This window comes from Ceratotherium simum, chromosome 7, assembly GCF_057802395.1.
Source record: "Ceratotherium simum simum isolate JZ-2026a chromosome 7, ASM5780239v1, whole genome shotgun sequence".
In the NCBI taxonomy this organism is placed as follows: Eukaryota; Metazoa; Chordata; class Mammalia; order Perissodactyla; family Rhinocerotidae; genus Ceratotherium; species Ceratotherium simum.
Window position 1 is genome coordinate 34,768,745 of NC_141906.1, and position 15,878 is coordinate 34,784,622.

The window sequence follows — 15,878 nt, forward strand, 5'->3', positions numbered from 1 at the left end:
CCTTCCCCTGGGTTCCCACTGCACCATGTGCACTCCTCCTTAGAGCCCACATCACATCGCAATGGAATCACACGTTTAACTCTCTGGCCCAGGGACATTGACTCCTCTCAGTCTTTCCAGAACCTAGCCCAGTGCTTGATGGTTACAGATTATAGAATGAATGCATGAGTGACACTGTCAATTTATTCTGAACTGACTGTCCACCAAACACTCTAAGTTCCTTCTTACTTTGGCTGTTATTATAAGTCAACCCAATGTTTACCTGTGCAGTTGGTTTTAGAGACCCCAGTGTAGGACCTAAGCTTTATCCCTGATAAATATACCTTGTGGGATTGGGCTCATTGATCCAGCTTGCTTTACTCTCCTCTAGAAGCTGCAAGGATTTTGCATTGAACTGTTCTTAGCACCAAATCTTGCTCTTGGTAGACACAGGCCCCAGATTCGGGTCCCCAAGCTCCAAAGCCTGATTCGTCTCTCTTTTGTAGAAGCTTTTCACCCACTTCGTCTGCTTCTCACTCAGCCCTTTCTAGGCCCACACTTGGGTGGAGGAAGTTGGGTGCCACCATCCTTTGACAACTACTGATAGAAAAATATCAGGAAGGTGTTCCTTTGAACTAAGAGTTCAGGTTTTGGCTTTCCAGGAGAATATCCACGGTTTAGGGGAAATACCCAGAGTACTGAATTCAGTACCCACAGAACTGAATAGCATCTGTACTTGGACAGAACATTTTTAACTGTCAAACAGAATTCTGGCCTGACTTATGAGCTCTCTTCATGAGAGAATGAATGTGGAGAGGGAGTGAAGACAAACATGAAAAGACATATTCTCAAGGCTGTGTGCAAGCTAGGGCAGCTGGCCTTGCCAAGAGCTAGGTGTAACCGGCTCTTGCCAAGAGCCAGGCCTGCTCATCTGGATGGAAACTTTGTTGTGGACATGAGTACGAATCTGACCCTAAAGGGAAGGCCTGGTTCTCAGTCAAGGCCCAAACAGCGTAGGGCCAGTCCAAGCACTGCTCCTTACTCCACAGGTGAGTTACATCACCTGTCTGAGCCTCACTCTCCTTGTGTAAAATGAAGCTGATGATCATAATCACTTGGCAGGATTATTAATTAGATACATGGGATAATGGATGGGAAAAGCACAGGGCCCTGTTCTCTGGGCATCAGGCTCTGTATAATCCCATTTTTCAATTCAACGAGTCTGAACTGCTTCTCTTGTCTGCTATTCCTTTTAAATTTTTCTTCATGACTTCTATTTTCCATCTTTTTAATGATATCTTTGGCTAACTTCTCTGCTATTGTCTTCTGTTTATGAGCTCTTGTTAAGACTTGAGGGCTGGTACTTCAGCATGGTGTGTGAGTGTGTGCAGAGGAGGAGCTGGCCGAGGGCGAGAATCATAGTGCCTGCCTGGAAAGTGAGGAACACAAAGATGAGACAGACATGGTCTTGGACTTGCATAGACTATTATCTCCAGACAATATCTCTAGCCTCACAGTTTCTTCTGGGGTATTAGAGGTAAGAAAGAAGGTGATTCAGGGACGAGGGGGAGGGAAATGGGCAAGATGCTACCTACTTGCATTTAACAAACAGGGATCTTCAGACACTTAGAGAATAAGTACTGACTCTCTCATACATTATGCAGTGTCTAAGTTGGGAAGAGAATTTAAGCCCCATAGTGCATTGGTAAGAATTGTTCTGAAACTCAAGCTCTAAGTTGTAGCAACTCTGGCTATATGATGTAATTTAGCAGGCCGATGCAGGAAATATGGCTGATACTCACCTCCCAGGACCCCCATGCTCTCAAGGGGCAGTAGACATTGCAGAGGCAGCACAAACAGGAGGAATCGAGGCCTAGAGGTGCTGAAGTGGGCTTTTCCCAAGGGCCACCAAACTTACAGGACTCTAGTGCGTTTTGTGGACCCAGCCTAACCAAGCACAGCAGGGCAAAGGACTGATGATTTCCCACCTCACATGAATGACAGACAAGTTTCATGGCAAAAAATAGAGCAGTCCTCATGGCTCCTTTTTGATGACCGTTTCACAGCAGGTAATAATGTAGTCAGAATACCTGTTGCCTAGGATGCTCACATCTGCCATTTCCATAAAGCAGGCAGCCTGAGCTGGAAGACAGAACATGGGGAAGGAGATGCCTCCATGTTGCAGTGGAAGTCTGCACAGAGGTGCTTCCTGGGACAGAACGTGTGTGGGGCAGGGAGCGGTGGCCTGGACAGGTTACCCCTGGAGACTGGCCACCAGCCTCTTCCATCTGGGTCCCTTCCCATTCACAGGGAGTGAGAGGAGGGGGGAGAGGTCTCCCCACGCCAAGCTTGCCAACCCTGTCTAAGAGGCACACATGTCTACAAACAGATGAGCCTTTACTTCATTATCACCTCGGCCGGGACATGTTCACATCTGATATTGGATTAAAGAGGTGCTAAAATCAATCAGCCTGGAGCATAATTTCCAACACAGAGTGAAAATCAACCTTATGGGCCTACACTTAGCCAGATGGACTGCCATCACCTGATTTTATTAAAAATAGAGGACGTGTTACCACTGACAGCCTAAATATTCCACTTTCCTCTTTCCCCTACCCTTTTCTCCAAAATATTTTCATTGCTTGTATTGTAATCATTACCTTATCATCGTTTAATAATTTGTAATTTTAATAAACAGCTAATATTTATTGTATACTTACTATGTGCCAGACCCTGGAAATAAGTAAGGAACCAGAGTGGGGCAGGGAACTAACATTTATTAAATACTTACTATGTGCAAGATGCCTCCCCATCCATCATTGAATCTAATCCTTACAACCAACTTGTGAAATAGTATTAGGACCATTTAACAGATGAAGAAGTTGAGGCCTGGAGAGGTGAGGAGACATGTCCAAGAACACATAGCTAGCAAATGGGAGAGTTAGAGTGATTAAAGAAACTTTACTTCATTCCAGTGATGGTTCTCACAGGGATCCAAAGGTCAGAGTTCTGTCATCACCCAGTGGCTTCCATAGACCTAGGTGGTTGCAGATGGCAACCACACAGCAAGAATGCTAAGACTTCTGGAGTGGTCTGGTCTGTAGAAAGTGGTCCATGTGACAGTGTTTTATCTCATAAACCATGGAGCAGGAGCATATGAATAAGATATCTTATGCCTACTCTGAGAACCAAATGAGAAGAAACTGGTTAATTTATAGTCAAAGGGGTTTAGGCCAGAGTCAGATACAAGGCCACACAGCTACTGAATTGCAGAGCTGGGCATCTGAATTCAGGTCCTCTGAATCTAAGTCCCTTCTTCTTTCCATGTTGTCATTCCAGCAGCAGCTATGTGGCAAGACCATAAGAGCAGGGCCTTCACTAACCCTGGCCCACAAAAGGTCTCCTACCTGCCATCTTGCCTGCTGATCGTGTATCCAAAGAGAGGGTTATTGACGAAACTGATGTTCACACCAACCAGCGGGGTCCCATCTGATGTCATCACTTGACCACGAATGACACATGCATGCCTGCGGATACAGAAGAGAGAATAATTACATGATCTACTTTTCATGCTCAGAACCCTGGCTGGCAGGGAACTCCTGGAGGTCAGAAGACAGAAGGCAGGTCACTCAGACATATCTTGTCAACCAGGGGCTCATGGTATTCGCTCAAGATGCACAATAATCTTCTTTTTTTCATATCACCTCAATTTAAGGCATCAAAATGTCCTCTAAAGAATTATTATTGGGAGACGTTTTCAGATATCTCACTCAGAGGTTATTTTTTAAGGATACTCTATTATGCTGTAAGGAGATAAGCTGATCCAAGAGGGCTATACAGTGTACTTATGCGTGTGAATTTGGAGCCACATGCCTTGGGTTCGAATCCCAGCTCTGCCACTTTCTAGCTCTCTAAACTTGCACAGCAATGTGACAGCTCTTTGAGTCTCTGTTTTTTCATCCTGGTACAGAGTAAACTCCATAAATGGCAGTGGTTATTATTGACACTAGTAGTCTCATTGGAAGTGGACATACAAGAAAGCGGACAGGAGAGAGGGTACTTCCTCTCATCTGGCATTGGAAACAGGAGAAGGGCAGATGCTAGCGTCCCCTTGGAGTGGGTTCTAGGATCTGTCACCTCTCCCAACATCCCCCCTCCCACTTTCCCTCTATATCCCAGACAACAAACCATCTGCTTTTCCCAAATTTGCCAGGCAAATGTTGTTTAAAGCCTCTGTGTCTGTGCAACGTTCTTCCATCTGCCTCAAATGTCATTCCTGCACCCTTCTCTCTACACTCTTATCCTTTAAGACCAAGCTTCAAATGAAACCTCTTCCCTGAAGCCTTTCTTGATGGGCCTAATTAGAACTGGTCACTCTTTTCCAAAACCTGACACAAAAACCCTGATACCCTACCACACTACACATGTGTCTCCTCTCCACTAGACCCTGAGCTCTTTGAGGGCAGGGTCAAGGTCTATTTCCTTCTTTCTCTCTGCAGTGCCTGGAAATGCCTAACAACTATGAGGTCATTGTTTAAAAAAATGGTAGATTGAGTAAATAAGTGGGACAAGTAGAGATCATCAAGAATGATGGTTTTTTCAAAGATTTCAGTTACAGAAGCTTTTTAGCAGATGACATTTTATAAGGACCCCCAAAGTATAAAACAAAAATAAGATCTGCTCTAGATGAAGCAGAGATGGAGGCCTCCTCTCCTGGAGTGATTCTGAGGGCAACTATGTAGAGTCTTAGTCTCTGTGGAAGCCAGAGAAAACCCAGTTGGAAAATCACTGAGTTACTGGAAGAAGAGGAAACTGGGGTCTACAGAGGAGATGCTATTTGCCCCAAGCCACACAGGGAGGTGCTGGCAGACCCAGGCCTTGTGTCCAGGCCGCATAACTTGGGGTCCAACTCTAGACTGGTCTGCTCACCACTAGCAATGGGTGGAAATGAAGGTGCTCGCTGGGTCAATGTCCTAAGGGATCAGGGCACTGGGGAGACTTTCCATGTTGACAAGACAAATCTGAGGCCAAGAGGCAGGTGCTGCTGTCCAGACAACTCTCTCCATTCACCTTGGTTCAAAAGGCTTTTTTCTGGCCTAGGGAAGAGCTACTGATGAGGCCCATGGGCATTCATAAAAAAAGATCTCAAACTCAGCCTCTGCTTTATTAGGTACCTACATCTCTACCTTCCTAGAGTGATAAACTTTTCTCTGTTTGAAGAGAAAAGCAATTAACACCAGGCTTGTAAGCAGCTGGTCTCACTAGTGTCAGCTTGTCCTTTCTGAAGGCAAGAACAACTACCCACAATGCATTAAGCTCCCCGCCCCCACCCACCCCACCCCACCTCACCTCACTACACACAATCTGGTTAATGCTAATTCAGTCAGTGATTTCCTTCCGAGGCCCTTGGTCTAAATGCAATTACATGGCAAACAAGTTAAGCGAGTGAGGCTCAGCAAAGACTCTCAGTCCTGCTCCAAAGGTCTCCCAATATATTTACGTGAAATTATCTCTCCGCTAATGGGAAAGATTTATTCCATCAATTGTATTCAGCTGGTACTGAGAGATGCTTTCTTTAATGGAGGAAAATTGAATTTCTTATTGCTGGAACTTTGTCCTTCCAGAGAATTACTAACAGATCTCATCTCCTGGTGCTGGCTACCATCCAGCCTTCTCCTGACATATGTGCCTTCAGATTCTGCCTGGACAATAACCAGCCCTCTGGGGATGGTTTCCTTTTTGGGGCTGCCCTGGCTGCTGCCCCGGCTGCTGCCCCTCACACACATGTGGGCCAGCCTCCTCTGATTTATCTCTCTTTGGGGATTACCTGATAATTGGGAAACATTAAATCAGCACCATTTGGCTATCATGTAGCCTCCACTTCGGCAAGCCAGAGCAGATGTAATTTTAGCCCAGGATCCTGTGGATTGCTTTGGATTCTGGAGAAGATTAAGTTGACTCCCTGTACCCCTACAGGCCACAGAATCCTCTTGCCAAAACAGGCATTTGGCTCAGGAATTAAGTCCTGGAGAAAAACACTTCCATCCTCCTTCTGTTTGACCATGATTTTCAGTTGTCAAGAAAACCCAGTTTAACATAAAGCCTTCCTTGGAACAAAAGAGATGGGGAAGTCTGCTGTTTGGAGGCCTCTGAAATGTGTCTTCTGCCATCTGTTTTTGTCCAGGGAGGTTTGGAAAAAAGTGGGTGCTGGGCTTTCAAATGCTTTCTTTCTTCATCCATTTATTCTATGGATACCACCAGTGATATACACGGTAAACATTTAACAATTGGCTTTCAAAAGAAAAATAGCTTTAATTTATAGCATTTCCTATTTCTGTGGTGTAAATACTTCCACCATGGCTGATTTCATGCTACCAATGAGATGTCACTGAACCCAGAGTTGGGAAGAGATGCAAAGTAAGACACCATTATATAGCAATTCCACCATAAAGATACAATAGTCCTAAATAAACTCAAGAGCAAAGATAATAGTAAAATACAGTAAAATAATTAAGAAGTGATGAGTTTTGATTATTTTTTACCTCTGTTTTTAATATAATTTATTTCATTTAAATTTTAAATAATTTAATTTTTAATAATAGTTGTGTTTAAAAACTAGCTTGCAGAACTCCTGGACATTGAATAATCAGTTCTTGTGAGCTGGTATGAGCTGGCTTCTGTATATCACTGGAACAGTTACCCCAAACTAACAGTCAATGTGCCTAAGAAATAGTTGCTGCTTTGACTGTGAAATTCTATAATGGAAGACCGCCTTTGTGAGAAATCACTAAAACGTGGGGCAAATCATTGTCACCAACTTGGCTTCCCAGAGGCTCGTACGATCCTCTTACCACTCGTCCTATATTTGACGTGTTTTGCTTTCCCTTGGTCACTGTCCTGGCATAATGGAGTTTTGGGGTGTTATTTTCTACTCATCCTCAGAGTCCCATCTAAGCTGTCATCACCTCAGTGAGCCTGCTACCAACTCTTCCGGGCACAATTAATCACCTCTCCTCTAGGCTCCTCTAAACCTTCCAAGTACCTCTCCATAATGGTGCTTGTCATATAATGATATCATTCCATTAACATAGCTATCTTACATGCTTACGTGTGAGCTACAGGACGGCTGGGACCACATCTCCAGTGGCTAGGGTAAGCACGGGATATTGCTCCTTGAGTGTTTGTCAGGTGAAAAATGATCAAGTAACTAAAACTCAGAGAGAAAAAACTTGCTCAGAGTCATACAGCAAAGAACTCAATTGGCTGAGCTGACACTCAAAGCTGGGACTTCTTACTTCCATGTCCTTACTCTTACTATTGCGTTATGCACCTGTAGTCAATAAAATTCACCCTAATTTAATTTAAAAACTGGGCACCTACTATAAGCTATGCACTGTGCTAGGTGCTGAGGTTATAGAAATGCATGAATTACAGTCCCCAGTTGCTGGCTGGAGCTCACCCAAGCCAAATTGAAAATGCCCAAGTGTAGTTGTCTCTCACACCAGTGAGTCAACACATGGGTTTGGCATATGTCAGGCAGCTGGGATACAAAACAAGCAATTAGGCTGCGTGAACTCTGCCAGGAAGGAGCAGGCCGAGGGGGGATGTCAAGCATGCTGGCATTAGTCCAATCAGACGCTCAGGGCCTGACTGAGGCTCCCTTGCTGACGCCATTGAGGGGCAAGATCTGCCTGACTGCTTCCTGAGGACAGTGGTTAGGTCTGGGATCAAGAGAGGAAACTGTTGGAGAGACTAAACCACCAGGAAACAGGATCGAGCACATAAGAAACTAACCTCACCTGTCAGTCAGGGAGAAGAGGGAGGGGTGTGGTGGAAAGAGCCCCGGGCAAGGAGTCAGTTCCTAGTTCCGACCCTGGTAACTAACTGTATGACCTTGGAGAGTCATCCAACCTCTCTGAACCTCCACTCTCTCATCTGTCCACGCAGCCTGAAATTTCTCCCAACCTGATGTAATATGGAATCCAACGCATGTTTAAGAATGTATAATGGTTTTAATTTGGTGCTACCCAACCCAGCTCAAGTAGCCCTTCTACACGTGGCTTCAGAATCTTAATGGAGCTCATACAATGCTTATACTTATCTCTGAATTGTTCCCTCTATATGGAACCTTCCACCTACACTGTTCACCTGAACACCGCCCGCTCACTCTCGGGACCCACCTGGAGCATTCAACAAGCGGTACCCCAGCACTCCCGCCCCTCTGGGCTGCCTCTGCAAAAGCTCTGAGTGCTGTCACTCCGTCTCCTAGCAGACCATGGGCTCCTTGAAGACAGGACCACATCTCCCTCACTGCTATATTCCTAGCACTCAGCATGGTCGATGCTCAATTCTGAATGGGCAAAAGAAAGCCTCCACCAAAACAGGCGTTTGCCCTGGAATTTGAGTGCATGTCACAGAGTAAGCTTTTGATAAATTATTTATTGAATGACTAAAGAACTGATGTGTTTCTGTAACGGAAGGTGGGGGTGATGCCAGAGAACTTGGAGCTACTTGACCTTGCCAGGGACGTGCCTAGGGAACTGAGGGCTGGAGGGGCTGGGCCTTTCTAGTTGTTCAGCCCATACTGCACCCTTCCCTTGGAGACCCCCTACATCCCCCACTGCCTCAGCCTGCAGCCCTGCCACTTTGATTCCACAGCCTCCTCATCTGTACCTCTTTTTTGAAAACTGTAAAAAAGGAACATCAGAAATTAAATCATATTTGTTATTCAACGTATATTAGGCAAGCAGATAAAGGAAGGTGAAGGGATAAAAACGGCAGCTTTAACTTTTTTGTTACTAAATGAAAACAGCCAATGAAGCTAGTACTCAGGAGACTGGAATAATCGTTTGGGATCTCGGTGGCAAAAAGTAACTTTAGCCTTTCTCTGCTTTCAAGTGTTTGCTACTCTGTGCTACTATTGGTTATGCAAATCACTCCTTTGCGTTACATCCTTGAAACAGATTTATATGCCTGACCTGTACCAACCCTTACACTGTTTTCTGCTAACTCATGCTGATTGACTGGGGATCTTTCCAGCATCTTCTATACTTTAGCCAGCGTCTTATAAGAACCTTACTTGGGCCTAAATGAGAAGCCTCACTTCACAGCCTGTCAAACTACCCCATCAAAGGGGTTCCCAGTCAAAGCCTGACCCTGTCCACTCTGTAGCCTCTAAGACCTTCTTTCCAGCCTGGCCACACGGGCTGCTCTGCTGCTGCCTCTTTCTAGATTTCCATCTCAGCGCTCTGCCTGTTTCCTCAACCAGCTTTTCTAGCCTGACATCTTCCACCTGGATACATATTCTTGGGGATCCACTAGTTCTGACATGTTAGAAGAGACCATCCTGGTCATCTCTTTCAAACTTCTCATTGTAGTGGTGAGGAAATAAAGTCTACACAGGGAATGGACTTGCCCATTCTTGCCAGAGTTGCTGGGGAACCAGGATTCAAATTAAGGACTTCTCATTTATTATCCAAGGGAACTCGGGAGTTCAACTCTCAAGCTACTTACCATCTGACACAGACATACACCTAAATAATCGAGAATCTCAATCTGTTTTAGCAGCCTCAAAAATCAGAGTTAACATCAGAGCAGGGCTCTTAAAACTCTTCATTATTACATACCCTTTCCGTAAACATTTTTGAGCAGGCTCCTTGGATGTCTTTATATTTATTAATAAATAGTACACATGTGCTACCATCATTAGCTAATATTGGAAAGCATAACATACATTTGGTGTACGGTTTAATGGATAAAAATGCATATTTCAGTCTCCTTGATAATTTTGAATCTTTTGGTTAACTTTTGTGAGATTCTTGAAAATTTTGAATCTCTTGGTTACCTTTCTGTTAGATGTGATGAGAATGATCATTATTGTTTTTAACTTCATAGTGTAGTTGAGGAAGACTATACTAGGAGTAGGAGTATCAGCTTTGCCATTTTCTTGTTTTCTTGTCTCACACTGTATTACCTTCAATCTGTAGTTACTTTGCAAGAATGTTTCTATGCCACTGGACCATTTTATATGTAAGTTTGGTTAAAACTAGATTTTTGCGCACACACACACACACACATACACACATAAACTGCAGTCATGGTGTAATACACTAGAATAAACCAGGAGAAGTCCGCTGTCTACCTCTCTAAGGAGTGGATCCCCATCTCTCTCAGCATACCTCATGTGCTGGTCCAGACACATAACCAAAGAACATTGGGACCAAGGGAGCAAACAGCAAAGACCTTGTATGGAATACAAGGTCTTCCCGTACCTGATGGACCACACTGGGCGTCTCACTTGGGACCACTGCACTGCACTGGAGTTACAATGGTGTGCATCTGTGATTTCTTTTTATGAAATAAACTCTAATGTGCTATATATTATTATCTTCAAAAGCCAACTTCCAGTTGTGCTTCATTTCTTATAACTTATTTCAAGGATTTTCCTATGTTTACTATGCATATCTTTCAATGACCTTAGGCCAAAACCAACAGAATTTGATCTAATAACTTAACTTTTAATGTTCCTGACTTATTGGAGGGGAGGGGGTTGGGCCAGATCTTTTCTTGAGGCACCTTGCAAATCTAAGATCCTCAACTCCGCAAACTTTATCACTGTTCTTCTACCACATCATCAGTAACTCTGGCCACACAGGTTATTTTCTGTACTACCCCACTGTCTCCAGATAAAGTCCAAACTCTTCAGCTTGGTGCATAAGTTCCTTCAGAATCTGGCCCTAGCCTGCCTCTTCAGGCTCATGTCCCATTTTTCCATTCTCACATCCTGTGCTGCTGCCACGTGAAATTACTTCTCACTTCCTTGTCTCAGCATGCATTTCTATGCCTCCCTGCCTTTGTCTGTGCCGGTTCATCTGCCTCAAATATCCTTCCTCCCCATTCCTACTAACCTCTTCACGAAGGCCTGCCTGTCAGGGAAGCTCTTCCTGATTTCCCAAGGACAAAGAAGTCATAAGAAGTCACTCCCTCTTTGGGCGAATGAAGCACAATGTACTTAACCCACTAAAGTGTACTCATTAGTTCAAACACCTCATCTTCTTTTCTAGATTGCGAGTTCTTTGAGGGTAACAACCACGTTGTTTTCATCTCTATAACTCCAGTGCTTAGCACAGGAGTAGGTCTGTAGTGTGCATTCAATAAAGGTTGAGTAAAGAAATAAGTGGATATCACATAAATGAATGACAGAAGAAGATGACAGAAAAAATACGAATACTGTTATTTCACATAGCCCAAAGTAAAAAATAGATATAAAAATAGATATATATGGGTTAAGGGAAGAGAAACGTAGACAAAGGCCTGGTAAATGAGAATAGGGTCAGTTATTGGAACTTCAATCAAGCACCTACTATGTGCTACACACATTGCTGGGTGGTAGGGAAGATATTTATTCATGCATTTTCTTACTTACTTATGGAAACTCCAGGAGGGCAGTGCCTGTAGTTTCTGTTTTATTTTCCATTGTATTTAAAGCATTAAAATAACTAACAATAAACGAGATAAAAATCTGTATATCTGAGAAACTCACATTCTGGAATGAATATAATTTGACTTTTCAAAAATCCTTGTATCTAGAAACAAAGCTAGTACGGGATAAAAAGGAGAGCTGCCTACCGAGTCATTCCAGAATGACGTACAAACATTCCCACAGTTAGAATCAAGCACCCGGCCCCGCCCAACTACCCTGACTTTGGTTCTTTCATTTGGAATTGGGCTCAATTTAGAACCCACCGGAGGCTTGCTGGGTATGTGGAATAAACATCACAGGGAAGTAGTTCATGACAGAAAAAGCTTTTTCTCTCAGACTGTTGTGTGTATGTCTGGGGAGAAGGGGGAAGAAATCCACAGACTTTTTCACATTAATAGGAGAAGTCTAATTTTTAAGCTAGAAAGGTCCTCGGGGTGACCGAGACCAAGCCTCTCATTTACAGGTGAGGTACATGATCTCTAGAGATGGGTAGAGCTTCCCCTCCATCACCCATCAAGGCCGGGGCACCAAGAGTTCTGCTCTGGTGCCCTGACACCACTTGTGGGCATCCAATGACAACATGGCCTAGAACTACTAGTATCTTCTGGGCCCTTAGGCTGTGCCTCCTGCAGAGCACAGAAGCCACTGTTCTATGACCTCCTAGCTTTATGTGGCTGTTGAGCTCCTCCAGACACTCAGAGAGCATGAGCTCCCGGGCTGCGGCTTCCATCACCCAAGCCTGTGGGCATCCTGGCTGCTGAATGCTGAATGCTGATGAGAGGGCTGAGCCCTCTCTCACAGGAATCCTCTGGAATATTTTCTGCTGGATCACAAAGGTGCACACAAGAACAGAGCCCTTCACTCTTCATAACACAATATTTGCAGAGAAGTGAGTCCACTGGTTGTGGCAAAGGAAAAGCAGGACTGAGAGAGGTTGGCCAGTAGAGATCATTTTGGAGGAGCAAGGCTCCCGACCCTCTGTGATGGGAGTGTCCAGGTCTGGGGGACATGGCTCAGAAACACTGTCAGTGTGCTTGGGGACACGGAATGGGTGGTATATGTCTAGAAAGGCTGTTCTCTGTGCTACGTAGCCAGAAGCCTGCTTCTAAGATTTCTCAGGAGATGGTTTGTGCTGTTCATTCCATGACTGTGTGTCCTGTTTTCCTGTCAGAGCACAGGACAGGTCCTGCTTCACCTGGAAAGGACAGACTTCCTCTGCTTCATGGGAAAGGGGAGACTAGGATGGACCACAATTAGACTCACTTCCTGGGTAGGGGCTGATGCTGGACAGAGATACAGGAAGAGGCCTGCAGAAAGTCCAGCTTGGCAGGCTGGATCTGAGGTGTATAGCAATGGACAGGTGGCATTTAAGGGCAACAGTCATTCAAGGGACAGGGGAGGAAGATCTGACAGCGGAACAGGCTTGGTGAGGGAGCTCCCAGGGGCAGCTGGATGTGGATGTCTCATGTGTCACCAGGTAATAATGCCCAGATTCCTAAGCAGAGCATGGATGGAGCTCTAGACCCAGATGTGGTAGGGCTGAGAATCTGGCAAGAGAAGGCAAGGCTTGAGTCCTTGGGTGGCAAGGGTACCAGGCTGTTTATATCAGGAGTTTAGGCAGAGAAAGTGAGGCTGGGATTCTGGGACGAGACAGAAGCCCATTTGGCAGAGCTGGCGAGCAAAGGATCAGACAGGAACAGTAGAGGGCCTTGAGGCTGAGCAGGTGGCATTGCTCTAAGCTCTTCTCCTCAGATTGGGGTTGGTCCCTGAGGCCACAGGTTAGACCCACCAGGGAGAGTCACAGGGCCCTGTAGGGGTGGGAGGAGGAGGCAAAGGCAGGGGAGGCAGGTGGGAAGATCTCTATCCTCTGCCAGAATACTGCCCAGAGGCAGCATCTCTCCACATCACAGCCCCTCACTGTGGAGTTCACTTAGAGCCAACTCTTGATGCCTCCAGGATCAGACTGGAGGGCTGGTTCCTCACTGCAGAGGTGTTTGGTAAGTCCTGACCCTATATTCTCCATTGAGAACAACATCAATAACGTGATGTGTGACTCTCCAATGTTTTAACTTCTTAGTGCCTGAAATTTATCAGTGTTGGGTGGAAATGCAGCAAGTGCCTGACTTACAAATGCTGGAATTCCTGCTGGAGAAAGCCCTCACTTAGGATTTCAGGTTCTCCAGGACTCAGGCTCTGCTCCTACCCTGCTGAGCCAAGAGCTTTCTCTGGCCTCAAAGATTCCTCTTCTACCACAAAGGGCTGATGATAAAGGTCCATTCACCTCTGTCTGCCATGGTGCTAGGACATTTGCATCAATGATGTAACTACACTCGTGCTTCAGGATAAGATTATCATTTTCTTCCCAGTTCTCATGGTGACACTAAAACCTATATGAATACTAACGCCATTGCTAATGTTAACATTAACTCTTGCTATTAGTGACAGCCATCACTAACACTTATTGTATGCTACTGCTCTGACACATAAGTGTTTTACATCTCATTTAATCCTCAGACACCTCTATGAGGTATGGATTATTATCCTCACATGGCAGATGAGGAAAGTGAGGCACAGAGTGATTAAGAGACTGATCTAAGGTCACATAGCTAGCAAAGGGTGGGGCTGGGATACAGGCGTAGGCTCCCTGCCTCTGCATGCACATTAGCTTTGCATTATGTTGTGCAGCATTAGGGAGAAAGTCAGGGCCAGCTGGGGTTGTAGAGCTGTAGCAGCACCATGCTGTATAGATTTCCAAACTGAAGATGCTCAGATGGGAATATAAAGGATCTAGCAGAGAAGAACAGAGGCTCAGCTCAGGGGCTCTAGGGTCAATTGGCTTGGCTTCAAATGCTGACTCTGCCACTTACAAGCTCTACGTTCTTGGCCAGGTTACTCAACTTCTCTGTGCCTCAGTTTCATATCTGTAAAAGAAAGGTGATGAAGTCCCCATGTCATATGGTTTTGGGGGGAGATGTAAAGGTGTTACTACTTATGAAACTTACAAAGCATTTCAAACAATGCCCGACACATAGAACATCCTTGGTAAAAGTTAGGTATTATTACTGAATGTATGCTATGCACCAGCCATTGGGCTTCTGGGTATTTTATCTCATTTAATCTTCCAAACAACCTGCAGGGTGGGAATTAGTAACCCCACATTACAGATGAGGAAACTGAGCCTCCCTCGCCTAAGGTCACTTACTCTCACTTGCCCAAGGACTTGAATGCAGGCCCTCTCCCTCTAAACCCTGAGTGGTTCCTGCTTCAGCACAGCATCCTCTGCTAATGCCTCCTGTGATGGACAGCTGGGAAGAAGCTCAGGCTACAAAGCAAACCGAGTTCGTAATTCGGTTTTGAAATCAATAAAGGGATGATCAAGTGGCAGAAGAGGAGTTGTTAGCTGCTCATCAGGATGATGTGAGAAGTTTCTGCCTGCATCCTGAATTAAATTCACCTAGTTGCATTATCATCATAAACATTCATTTCAATGCGGGGAGGGATTTTTTAAAAACCAACATGAATAATATATAATGGCTGACATTTTGGAGGAAGCAGGATCTTTACCTTCTTCCATCTTCCATCAGGATAATTTATCATTGTCTTTCTCCCTGCCTCCCTTTTTTAAACTAATGGGGTAGCCTGTCAGCTCAGCTTGTTCTGAAAACGCAGGAGTATAATTCAATAATAAATTCGCTCAGAGGCCAGCTGTCAGGAAGCTGGTGTTTATTTGAACTCCATTAGATGATCTCCACTGCTCAGCCTCTCGGAGGGCTTTCTGAGGTCTGTCTAAGGCCTGGGGTGGGGTGAGGCCGGTGGAGTGGCAAGCAAATGCTTTTTTGTAACTGCTCTGCCACCAACATTTGTATATGCCTTTAGACCTGCAGTGGGCTGATAAAAAGTTATATTGCATACATGATCTTTTCTCCCTACTTTCCATTATTTTTTTCCTCTTATAAACTCTTGCTTTCAAAATTCCTGGAAACTGGGTAGCTTTATAAAGGGTCTGAAAGAAATTCTAAAGACTTACGTGGCTTATTATCAGAGTTATTTCACTTCTGTTTACAGCGAGCATAAGTCCTAACTTAGAGATGAAATGCTCTAATCTGGTTAGTGAACAGGCGAGGGGCAGATCTTTCTCAGTACCTGCTGCAAACTACCTTTCTGGCCTCATAGTCCCCTAGGTTCTTCCTCTTCCCACATACCCGCTCTGTATACCAGGATCATATACTCCAGATTTCCTAAGACCATCTTGATTTCAAATGTTACAGCATGTCTCTTGACTTCTGGTTTGGAAAATAATATCACCATAATTATGTTCCAACCATATTAAAATTCTCTACATTCTCTGATTATCCTGGAAAGTCATGCTAGTTTCTCAGTTTAGAATGTATTTTTAAATTCTGTTCAACTGAAACCC

General features: G+C 44.7%; 1 protein-coding gene across 1 annotated transcript in view; it reads right to left on the reverse strand.

The window, feature by feature from the left end:
- The window catches only part of TENM4 (teneurin transmembrane protein 4), a 404,318-nt gene that overhangs the window by 69,026 nt on the left and 319,414 nt on the right, over positions 1-15,878 (reverse strand). The window contains exon 17 of the mRNA XM_014790360.2: positions 3,387-3,506. Coding sequence (XP_014645846.2) covers positions 3,387-3,506 — 120 coding nt within the window. The remainder of the gene's footprint in view (positions 1-3,386; positions 3,507-15,878) is intronic.